This window comes from Doryrhamphus excisus, chromosome 13 (assembly GCF_030265055.1).
Source record: "Doryrhamphus excisus isolate RoL2022-K1 chromosome 13, RoL_Dexc_1.0, whole genome shotgun sequence".
Lineage (NCBI taxonomy): Eukaryota > Metazoa > Chordata > Actinopteri > Syngnathiformes > Syngnathidae > Doryrhamphus > Doryrhamphus excisus.
In genome coordinates, this window is record NC_080478.1 from 20,574,396 (window position 1) to 20,587,285 (window position 12,890).

General features: G+C 44.4%; 1 protein-coding gene across 3 annotated transcripts in view; it reads right to left on the reverse strand.

The window, feature by feature from the left end:
- The window catches only part of LOC131140179 (neuronal PAS domain-containing protein 3-like), a 158,005-nt gene that overhangs the window by 94,118 nt on the left and 50,997 nt on the right, over window positions 1-12,890 (reverse strand). For all 3 annotated transcript variants that reach the window (XM_058090366.1, XM_058090365.1, XM_058090367.1), the window contains exon 2: window positions 10,861-10,959. In XM_058090366.1, the coding sequence (XP_057946349.1) occupies window positions 10,861-10,959 (99 nt within the window). The remainder of the gene's footprint in view (window positions 1-10,860; window positions 10,960-12,890) is intronic.

Consider the following 12,890-nt stretch of genomic DNA (forward strand, 5'->3'; position numbering starts at 1 on the left):
ATCAGGTTTTCCAAAAAAAAAAAAAAAAATTTTTTTTTTCCAAAATTTTTTTCCAAAATTCCAAAAAAAAAAATTTCCAAAAAAGTTTTTCCAAATTAAAAATTCCGATTTTCTACAAGAAAAGCTCTGATAAAACATTCCACTGTTCTCAAATATCTTAATTTTTATTTTTCTGTACAAAATAAGATGAAAAATAAAAAATCAAGAATAAAGAAAACCAATAAATCAGTAATAAATAAATATAATAATAATAATAAAAACTTAAGAAAGCACATATAGTTGGTGGGTAGACAAATGATTTTTTCCAGATTAAAATGAACAAAGCATTATTAGAGCCCTGTAGACATGACAAAACACGACTATAGTCACATTTATACTCTTTTTATTTACAACATATTGCGCAACTGCAGGGTCTCGAGACACATGCTAACTCGCAAACTAGAGAGCTAGCCACCTAAACGGTAGCCTTCAAGTTATTTCCTTTCAACTTAAATAGCCAAGAACTTAACCACTTCCACACGGATAGGGAGGATAACTATTAACAGTTATTTAACCTTTAACATGAACATGAATCAAACGTAATATTTTTTTCTGGGTACATGATACCATACAGCATCCATATCAAACATTAAACTTTCATATCAAGGCGGGGGTCTCAAACTAGTGTCCTGCGGGCCACATTTGGCCCGCGGGCCGCGTATTTGAGACCCTGCTTTATAGCATCTAATGCAAAATCCTCACGCACTCAAAACAACAGTAGATTTGGGGCAGCGTCCATTCACACTAAGTACACAGTAAATGTACACAGTATACTTATTGAAGTACACTGATGCAAGTACTCCATTTGTTCGAGTCTCTTTCCCCGAAATAACACTAAGACAGGTGCATGATGGGCGTGCACATACTGTACGGAACTCTCTGATTGGTCCTCGTCTTCCTGTTGTTGTTTTCGAGGGTAAAGGTCACCGAGCAGTCACATGACGAAGATGATGAAAGAAGGAAGCAAGAAGCCAAGAAGAGGAAGGAAGAAGGTGACAGCTGCACACAAGGTTGAGTTACCTTCACCTCCTCACCCTCCATTGTTCAGCCCGACTCGTCTTCTTCTTCTTCTTCTTCCTGTCTGCATCTTTACTCCTCTTTTATTCCTTTCTCCTCATCTGGCCTTATCTCCTCCCCCCCACGTTCACTGGAGTGGAACAGCTCGGTATTAGCTACCAAATTAGCAGGAGTCCCTTGTTAAGAAGCTGCCGGACCACACACACACCTCCATTCTCCTCCTGCATCTCCATCATCTCCATCTTGTCCTCCTTTAACCTTCAATCAAAGACAACACCTTCCTCCTCATCCTCGGTGGCCTTCATCATCACCTCCTTTCCTCACCTTCATCCTTCGTCACCTCCTCACTTACCTTCTCGTGCTCATGTTTCCTTCGTGCCAACGTAAGCCTCTTGTGTGCTAACATGCTACATGGCTTAGTAGTCAGCATGTGTGTATATGTGTGTGTGTATATGTGTGTGTGTGTGAGTGTGTAGGTGTGTGTGTGTGTGGCTGCACAGTAAACAAGAGTGTGTCTATATGATAAAAAGACATCAGACATGTCCTGATCAGTAGGAGACATCTTTGTGTTTTCTAAGGTGTACAAAAGCTACGAGAATGAGAAGCAAAGAGATGTTTTGGCACAATACACACACACATATACGCACACACATACGCACACACACACGCGCACGCACACACACACACACACAGTGTGGTGTAATCTCTCTGCAGGCCTCCAAGCTCTACGGCACTAATTAGCTTGGCAACTGAGTTACAACAACACACCTTTGGCCTACAACACACTGAGCACACACACCCACACACACACACACACCCACACCCACACACACACCCACACACAGCAAAGAAGCCAAAATACACTGGAATCCCACTGACAAGCAGCTTCTTCCCAGAATGAAACCACAAGCCAAAAACAGAAACACACACCTGCTGGATCTCACCTGCCTGCATCTGATTACACACAAGGAAAACACAACAACACAACACAACACAACACAACAACACCAGGAGTGTTTCTTAACATCGGAGAAAGAACTTCATCAATCATTCAATCAGCTAAATGAAAAGGTAATCAAAGCCGAGGAGAAACAAGCTTTAGCAGCTAACGTTAGCTAAACCAAATGCTGAAGGCTAAAGGGCTAAACGTGCTAAAGGCTAAATAGAAACAAGCTTTAGCAGCTAATGTTAGCTAAACCAAATGCTGAAGGCTAAAAGGCTAAACAGGCTAAAGGCTAAATAGCTTTAGCAGCTAATGTTAGCTAAACCAAATGCTGAAGGCTAAAAGGCTAAACGTGCTAAAGGCTAAATAGAAACAAGCTTTAGCAGCTAATGTTAGCTAAACCAAATGCTAAAGGCTAAATAGTAACAAGCTTTAGCGGCTAATGTTAGCTGAACCAAATGCTAAAGGCTAAAAGGCTGAACATGCTAAAGGCTAAATAGAAACAAGCTTTAGCAGTTAACGTTAGCGAAACCAAATGCTGAAGGCTAAAAGGCTAAACGTGCTAAAGGCTAAATAGAAACAAGCTTTAGCAGCTAACGTTAGCTAAACCAAATGCTGAAGGCTAAAAGGCTAAACGTGCTAAAGGCTAAATAGAAACAAGCTTTAGCAGCTAACGTTAGCTAAACCAAATGCTGAAGGCTAAAAGGCTAAACGTGCTAAAGGCTAAATAGAAACAAGCTTTAGCAGCTAACGTTAGCTAAACCAAATGCTGAAGGCTAAAAGGCTAAACGTGCTAAAGGCTAAATAGAAACAAGCTTTAGCAGCTAACGTTAGCTAAACCAAATGCTGAAGGCTAAAAGGCTAAACGTGCTAAAGGCTAAATAGAAACAAGCTTTAGCAGCTAACGTTAACTAAACCAAATGCTGAAGGCTAAACATGCTAAAGGCTAAATAGATAGCTTTAGCAGCTAAAATGTTGTGCGGTGATGTCATATTATCATATCTGTCCTTCCTGGTGTGGAAGCGATCAACAGGTTGTGTGCTCGTTGCTTGTGTGTGTGTGTGGGGGGGGGGGGGGGGGGGCGGTATGTGTGTCAGACATCTTGTTTACGCGCAGACAAAAACGATGAATAATTGATGGCGTTCACGCCGTGCTCATTCTCAACATGGCCTGCGGTCTCGCTCTCATTGTGCGTTTGTGTTGTCAGGAACCATAACACAAAACACAACACAACACAACACAACACACACGTGACGGCGGGAAGCGGCGAAGGGCAGAACCAAGCGTGTGGAATGTGAAAGTGATGAAGTGTTATTTCTTCATCCACAGTGGACCCACCCATCCACAATGGACCCACACGGCACGGCACCCGACACAGTCCCGAAGCCAGATGGAGCGCTCCGTGCACGCTCGTCCTTGAATGACAAGGTGGCGGTCAAACAACGTGCACGCGTGTGCGTGTGTGCTCACTATGTGGACATCCTATCAGCCGAGCATCTGTGATCATGGAGCTCCACTGGGAATTCCCACGCCGCCTGACAACAGCATGCGGCACGTGAAGGCCGCCGTGAAGCCAGACAAGACAGGTGTGGGAGCTACAGGTGTGTGTGTGTGTGTGTGTGTGTGTGTGGACAAAGTCATCTTGGGACAGAGTCCGAATCATGTGACCTCCTAGAACTATTGACATCAGGAATGCAGAGGACACAAAGTCATTTCATCCAAAGACAGGAAGACTTTTCAACATTTTTCCTCCAATCTCGATAATTCCGAACATGAACAAGTCATCAAGTCATCGAGTCCTCATTCATTCATTCATTTTATGCCGCTTATCCTCACAGCAGTCACAGGGGTGCTGGAGCCTATCCCAGCTGTCTTCGGGCGAGAGCCAGCCAGCCAATCCCAGGGCACATATAGACAAACAACCATTCACACTCACATTCATACCTATGGACAATTTGGAGTGGCTAATTAACCTAGCATGTTTTTGGAATGTGGGAGGAAACCGGAGTACCCGGAGAAAACCCACACAAACTCCACACAGAGATGGCCGAGGGTGGAATTGAACTCGGGTCTCCTAGCTGTGAGGCCTGCGCGCTAACCACTTAACCACCGTGCAGCCCAAATTATTAATCGTGTTCAATATTTCAAATTCATTCATTCATTCATTTTCTACCGCTTATCATCACGAGGTCGCGGGGTGCTGGAGCCTATCCCAGCTGTCTTCTTCGGGCGAGAGGCGGGGTACACCCTGGACTGGTGGCCAGCCAATCACAGGGCACATATAGACAAACAACCATTCACACTCACATTCATACCTATGGACAATTTGGAGTGGCTAATTAACCTAGCATGTTTTTGGAATGTGGGAGGAAACCGGAGTACCCGGAGAAAACCCACGCATGCACGGGGAGAACATGCAAACTCCACACAGAGATGGCCGAGGGTGGAATTGAACTCGGGTTTCCTCGCTGTGAAGCCTGTGTGCTAACCACCCGTCCACTGTGCAGCCCTGGTTCAGTATATTTTTCATCAAAATAGTAGTCATGCCAAAATGTTGTGTTGCTGCTGGATGTTCACAGTATCCGAGTGATACTGTCGTGGGGGTGCTGGAGCCTATCCCAGCTGTCTTTGGGCGAGAGGCGGGGTACATGCCTGTGTCAGCACAATTACCTTTGACCTCTCTTTGTCAACCTGGTCCAATCATGCTTAAACGTTCTTAAGGACTTTGGTACTGCAGGTTCTTAGTTCTTTCAGTTTGAACTCCTTCCAGCTTTTATTCCCACATGAACTTCTTCACAATTATGTGGGCTCAGTACCCCCCTCCCAGCCCCCCCCCCTCGCCGGCTCTGCTGCTATCTGAGGAGGATTGGCGGCTAAATCTTGTCCATGCGGCAAGTGGACCAGAACCAGAGCCGATAGGCCCGCATCCTGGCCAGCCGCAGGAGAAGGAGGAGGAGAAGGAGGAGGTATTAGTGGAGATGTGAAGACCATCATTTCACAGACTTTCACAGTTGAATGTTCACGACACGAGCACCATGATGGTGGTGGGCATAGCGGCTGTCAATCAAACGTTGGTGTTGCGTACTCGTGTCACATATATTACTTTGGTTTGACCTCTGTGGAGGTTTTCACTCAACTGATGGACGTTCTCGATGTCTCGGTTCTCTTTGAAGCTAATGACGTGTCCAAAGTGGGCAAGTTTGTTTTCCGGTAAGACGTTCTTCCCAGGAAGAATAGCAGTAGCCAATCAATGACTCCATTTTGAAGAAATACATTAGTCATGTATTTGTCTTAGAGTTAGTTGGGCACTCCCCAAATGTGTGTTGTGTGACATGCTAGGTTAATTAGCCAATCCAAATCATCCATAGGTATGAATGTGAGTGTGAATGGTTGTTTGTCTATATGTGCCCTGTGATTGGCTGGCCACCAGTCCAGGGTGTAACCCTGGTCTAGCCAAAGAGAGCTGGGATAGGCTCCAGCACCCCCACGACAGTATCACTCGGATACTGTGAACATCCAGCAGCAACACAACATTTTGGCATGGCTACTATTTTGATGAAAAATATACTTGAACCAGGGCTGCACAGTGGACGGGTGGTTAGCACACAGGCTTCACAGCGAGGAGACCCGAGTTCAATTCCACCCTCAGCCATCTCTGTATGAAGTTTGCATGTTCTCCCCGTGCATGCGTGGGTTTTCTCCGGGTACTCCGGTTTCCTCCCACATTCCAAAAACATGCTAGGTTAATTAGCCACTCCAAATTGTCCATAGGTATGAATGTGAGTGTGAATGGTTGTTTGTCTATATGTGTCCTGCGATTGGCTGGCCACCAGTCGAGGTTGTAACCCTGGTCTAGCCAAAGAGAGCTGGGATAGGCTCCAGCATAACAAGGATATGTGGCATTGTACTCTTAAATTATGTTGAAAAATCGAAACTATGAAATGTTTTGTTTTGAGATGTTATTGTCATCAGAAGGACAGCATTGCATCGCCTGAAGAGAAGCCGGGATAGGCTCCAGCACCCCCCATGACCCTTGTGAGGATAAGCGGTAGAAAAATGAATGAATGAATGTAAAATTCTGGCTGCACGGTGGTCGAGTGGTTAGCGCGCTAAGAACCCCAAGTTCAATTCCACCCTCAGCCATCTCAGTGTGGAGTTTGCATGTTCTCCTCGTGTGTGGGTTTTCTCCGGGTACTCCAGTTTCCTCCCACATTCCAAAAACATGCTAGGTTAATTAGCCACTCCAAATTGTCCATAGGTATGAATGTGAGTGTGAATGGTTGTTTGTCTATATGTGTCCTGTGATTGGCTGGCCACCAGTCGAGGTTGTAACCCTGGTCTAGCCAAAGAGAGCTGGGATAGGCTCCAGCATAACAAGGATATGTGGCATTGTACTCTTAAATTATGTTGAAAAATCGAAACTATGAAATGTTTTGTTTTGAGATGTTATTGTCATCAGAAGGACAGCATTGCATCGCCTGAAGAGAAGCCGGGATAGGCTCCAGCACCCCCCATGACCCTTGTGAGGATAAGCGGTAGAAAAATGAATGAATGAATGTAAAATTCTGGCTGCACGGTGGTCGAGTGGTTAGCGCGCTAGGAGCCCTGAGTTCAATTCCACCCTCGGCCATCTCTGTGTGGAGTTTGCATGTTCTCCCCGTGCATGCGTGGGTTTTCTCCGGGTACTCCGGTTTCCTCCCACATTCCAAAAACATGCTAGGTTAATTAGCCGCTCCAAATTGTCCATAGGTATGAATGTGAGTGTGAATGGTTGTTTGTCTATATGTGCCCTGGGATTGGCTGGCCACCAGTCCAGGGTGGACCCCGCCTCTCGCCCCAAGAAGACAGCTGGGATAGGCTCCAACACCCCCGCGACCCTTGTGAGGATAAGCGGTAGAAAATGAATGAATGAATGAATGACAATGCTATAGACAACCACAAAACAGCGACCACTTATTAATTATCTTTGGTAAAAATGAAATATAGTAAAGTAGTGATATTGGTATTTTTGTCCCAGGACCAAAGGCTGCACAGTAAAAATAAAAATAAAAAAATAAGTACAGCATGGTGAATGGTATGGTATTAGGAGATACCCTTAGGTTCCCAGCCCCAGTCGTAGTGAGTGGTGCCCTCAACTGCAAACAGCGTCTTCATCACGTGACGTGTTGACTTCCTGTTTCATTTAACGCCAAGAAAACAAGCCTCAAAGGAAACGCTGCTGTGCACGAAGCGAGCGAGCTGGATCCAATTAAAAAGTAAAAGTAAACTGCGTGCAAATCAAAGAGAAATCAAAGATGTTTAAAGTCCTCAGGTGAGCTAGCTGCAGGAGCTAACGCTAATGGTTGTGTAGTTTTTGCCCCCCCCCCCCCCCCACACCTGCTGAGGTTGATTTAGCTTTCATCTTCCTCCCTGCAAACAGCAGTAAAGTAAATCAATCAATGAGCGTCACATGAGAGGCCAGCTGGAGGCTTTCTGCTATCACAACACCAACACAACATCTCTTCTTCTTCTTTGAAATCAACCTGCACTAATTGACTAAGTGTTTGCCTCTCATGAAGCCGCCTTCGCCGTCCACGGAAAACTTCTTCAAGTAAAACGACACGCAGGTGAGATTACGCTCTTTACTTGTGTCTTTTCAGGAAGTCGCTTTCTTTGAACGTTGAAAGAGTCTTACAGTTTTAGCGCCACCTGTTGGTTTGGCAGGCAGTTGACTTCCTGTCAATGTGCTGTCATGTCAACTAAAGCTTTTAAAAACATAAATATTATAAAATAAACATTATTTTCATTCATTCATTTTCTACCACTTATCATCATGAGGTCGCGGGGGTGCTGGAGCCTATCCCAGCTGTCTTCTTCGGGCGAGAGGCGGGGTACACCCTGGACTGGTGGCCAGCCAATCCCAGGGCACATATAGACAAACAACCATTCACACTCACATTCATACCTATGGACAATTTGGAGTGGCTAATTAACCTAGCATGTTTTTGGAATGTGGGAGGAAACCGGAGTACCCGGAGAAAACCCACACAAACTCCACGCAGAGATGGCCGAGGATGGAATTGAACTGGGGTTCCTAGCTGTGAGGCCTGCGCGCTAACCACTAGACCACCGTGCAGCCCAAATTATTAATAGTGTTCAATATTTCAAATTCATTCATTCATTTTCTACCGCTTATCATCACGAGGTCGAGGAGTGCTGGAGCCTATCCCAGCTGTCTTCACCCTGGACTGGTGGCCAGCCAATCCCAGGGCACATATAGACAAACAACCATTCACACTCACATTCACACCTATGGACAATTTGGAGTGGCTAATTAACCTAGCATGTTTTTGGAATGTGGGAGGAAACCGGAGTACCCAGAGAACACGCAAACTCCACAGAGATGGCCCAGGGTGGAATTGAACCCTGGTCTCCTAGCTGTGAGATCTACGCGCTAACCACTCGACCGCCGTGCAGCCCTCATTAGAACATGGAAAAGACAAAACAAAATGGTGGAAGATGTTCTAGAAGATCATGACTGACTTTTCTTGCATCTTCATCATAATTTGCCATTTTGACCAAAGCTGATGAGTCTTAAGTTGAGGCATTACGGTAACAAGGTTTCCCTTTTAACTCCTTCTAAGCAAAAGTTGATTCAGTTGATTTCTACCGGCTGGGTCCACCCTGGATTGGTCGGCAGCCAATCACAGGGCACTTTTAGACAAACAACCATTCACACTCACATTCATACCTATGGACAATTTGGAGTGGCTAATTAACCTAGCATGTTTTTGGAATGTGGGAGGAAACCGGAGTACCCGGAGAACATGCAAACTCCACACAGAGATGCCCCAGGGTGGGAAACTAACTCCAGTCTCCTAGCTGTGAGGTCTACGCGCTAACACCGTTATTTCCTTAGTTGATTAATCTGAGGCGGTCTAGTGGTTAGCGCTAGCTTAATTAGCCACTCCAAATTGTCCATAGGTATGAATGTGAGTGTGAATGGTTGTTTGTCTATATGTGCCCTGGGATTGGCTGGCCACCAGTCCAGGGTGGACCCCGCCTCTTGCCCCAAGAAGACAGCTGGGATAGGCTCCAGCACCTCCGTGACCCTTGTGAGGATAAGCGGTAGAAAATGAATGAATGAAGGACATCCCCATCAGTAGTGTAGTGCATCAACGGTGACCTTTCCCCCACTACTTCCTGTGAGCCGAGTTCTGGTCAGTTTTTGGTAGTCCCGGCTCACTGGTGGGTCACAAAAATAATTACCGATTAATAGAGTGATTGCTTAGGCCTGAGATGGACCACATGAATATGAACCTAATGGTTTGGTCCGCAGGTTAGAAAAAAGGCAACGGTATTGATTACTGTTCTCCAAATTAAAATATGATGTATGTGGATATCTTGTTCTTCCTAAAACACAAATAGTAGGTCCATTTTTATGGCTGACTAAGGCGGGTTATTTTTCCCCGATTTGGAGAACAATCCAATTATGTAATTGGGTATGGACGCCAATAACCAGAGCATCACCACCTGCAACAACGTACGTTTTGACGTCACACACGGCCTTTGTTTACATCACAAACAACATGGATTCCCCCACAACTATACATTTTTAAGTGTTTTTAGAAAGCCCAAATTTTGCTTCACATTTTATGTTTGAAAACCAGCATCACCATATGAGACCTCTGATGCTAGTAACACTACTCCACTTCTTTTTACACTTAAAACTACTCTAAAAGTGATTTAAAACATTGTCTGTACACCGGACAGACTTTGACGATTTACATTTCCCACGTTTGCTGAGAAGAACTGACTGATGCTGAAAAGGAGGCTGAAGGCTCCTCTGGAGGATTATGGGTAATGTAGGCCAACTTAAAGAGGCTGAAGCTCTTTGAAGGAGCTTCACCTGCAAAACGATGAAGATGAATTCAAACCATTTCATCAAACATTCCGACTGGCGAGTTCAGAGGCAAATCAGACAAACGAGCGCCGAGATCAATACTTCACTGCTTCTGGACGACAAGCAACACGTCGACGCTTCAAACGGGTTCAGCTTCGTGCGTACACACACACACACACACACACACACACACACACCTCTAAGTCTATTCAATCCATTATTAACACGTTTCCTGCCAGACAAAGAACAGGGCCAAAGATGAAATATAGAAAATACAAACATAGCAAGGATGCTGATGCTGAGAGGGAGAGGAATGGGGAGGAAAGTGGGAGACACCGGGGAGGAAGTAGGTTAGAAGGTGTGCCATCAAAGACAGGAAGTCAGCCAACACTTGCCTCATGTGACCAAAAAAAAAAAAAAAAAAAAAAACCCACATGAGTGCAACACGCCGCCGCCATCAAACAAAAGAAGTACCTATGTGCACGAGCGTGTGCGTCTGGTGCAGCGGATGCTAAGATTGTTCTCTAATGAGCTAATAAGAGTCTTCTTCTTCTTTCAAATGCCTGATTCGACACAAATCCTCCCTCTGTTGTCTCATACAATAACACACACACACACACACACACACACACACACACACACACACATATATATATATACACACACTGTCATAGTCAAAATCCCTTCTTCTCAGTCACAAAGACATCTACAGGGAGGAAGACGACGGAAAGGAGAAGGTGATGAACTGAAGAGGAAACACACAAGTTGTTTATACACACACACACACACACACACACACCTTCATGCAGGTAAATACATTCAGGTTTCAAACCTTAAAATATGAAAACAAATCAAGTGTCAGATGACTCTTTGATCATGTGATGTGTGAAGATTCCACAAAATGTTCAAATGAGACAATCCACGCTAACGTCCTCCTGCAATGCTACAATACGGAAAAAGAAGCTAGCTACAACATTACCATGGCGACGAGGTATGCTGCTGGCCGGCCAGGTGAAGCGTCTTGGGTCGGGCGGCCGCGCAGCTGCCCGCATTGGCCGGCCGCTCCCAGTAGGGGTCACTGTGGAACACACAGAACAGAACACATGAGGACATGAAGAACCACAGCCGGGTGGACAACAACACTCTGTGTGTGTTAAGAACATTGTGGACCATGTGGTGGTTGGACCTTTAAGGTTAGTTAGACAAGCAAGCAATTATGAAATTATACATTTTATTTATTTGTCCTGGGCGGCACGGTGGTCTAGGGGTTAGCGCACAGACCTCACAGCTAGGAAACCAGGGTTCAATTCCACCCTCGGGCATCTCTGTGTGGAGTTTGCATGTTCTCCCCGTGCATGCGTGGGTTTTCTCCGGGTACTCCGGTTTCCTCCCACATTCCAAAAACATGCTAGGTTAATTAGCCACTCCAAATTGTCCATAGGTGTGAGTGTGAATGGTTGTTTGTCTATATGTGCCCTGTGATTGGCTGGCCACCAGTCCAGGGTGTACCCCGCCTTACGCCCGAAGACAGCTGGGATAGGCTCCAGCACCCCCCGCGACCCTCGTGAGGAAAAGTGGTAGAAAATGAATGAATGAATGAATTTATTTGTCCCGTTTGCGTCTTTATTCATGTGGGCGGGGCCTCCTGTGAATGACTTGTCAGTCAACACCAATGAAATTGATATCTTAACTTAACTATCTTCCAAGCAGTCCTTAAAGTGCCCATGACACCAAAACCCATAAAAAAATAAAAATAAAATAAAATAAAATAAAAATAAAATAAAATGAAAGTACTCACTTAATAAAACATTTTTTCACTGCCGTCATAGAAAAATGTATAAAATGTATAAACTCTAAAATACAAGAGAAATAAAGTTATGAACCGCTGCCATCTTGGCCGTGATGTCACAACCAGAACACGTTCCGATGAACTGACAGCAAAGAAAGTGACATATCCACAACAATAACATTGACTGATATCGACTCTGATATCACACGTGCAGAAAAGATTGGCCCCCAGTATCAGGGTGTGACCCTGACGTTGCAAAATACAATACCGGATTATTTACCCCTGCCGTGAAACCCCTTACTATTATCCCATACTAGTCGTAAAATAATGTACTTCCTGTAACGGACAGATGAGTGACAGCGAGCCACGTTTAGACAACTATGAACACAGCCATGAAGGGTGACATATTGACATCAATAACAATAATAACATACGCCGATTGTGTTGTGATGAGTATGATATGTTGTGCTGGCAGTGATGGCTACTATTCACACTGAATGATTGACAGCCATTGTTGTTGTTTAGATAGCAATTTGGCATGAAAAGCCATATTATTATCCAAAGATGCAATCAAAGGCGACACTTTGGGTTTACTGTGGCATGCTAGCAGTGATACCACATTAGCCGCCTGGCGGGTCGTAACCAAGCTATAGTTACCAATCAATACTTCATTGGCTCGGCATTCAGATGCCATAAAATACAAATATATTTGAAAGCCTACCTGTGCAGCAAGTGTTTACCCATGTGTCTTCCTGTTGGCTATTTATTGGTTAGTGTGTGTGTCATGTGATCAAGGGGTGATATCCTGATTGGGTGCACAGAATCACATGAGTCAAACCTCATGATTTAAATCACCTGGTTGCTGGGTGTTGGATATCAAACATTCTATTTATACTTTATATATATATATATATGCACCTATAATTATATGAAAGGGTATTAAATAAATATATAGTGTATAAGTATATATAAATAAATTATGTTAACAATTTCATTTGGGTGACATACTGTAGAGATTAGTAGAAAAAAAAATTAGGACATGTTCTTTTTCTACCTAATGATGCATTTTTGGCCTTGTGGGACTTATGTATGTTTTTTCTACCTAATTATGCATTTTTGCCCTTGTGTGACTTATACTTCAATGCGACTTATGTATGTTTTTTTTTTACCTAATTATGCATTTTTGGCCTTGTGTAACTTATGTATGTTTTTTCTACCTA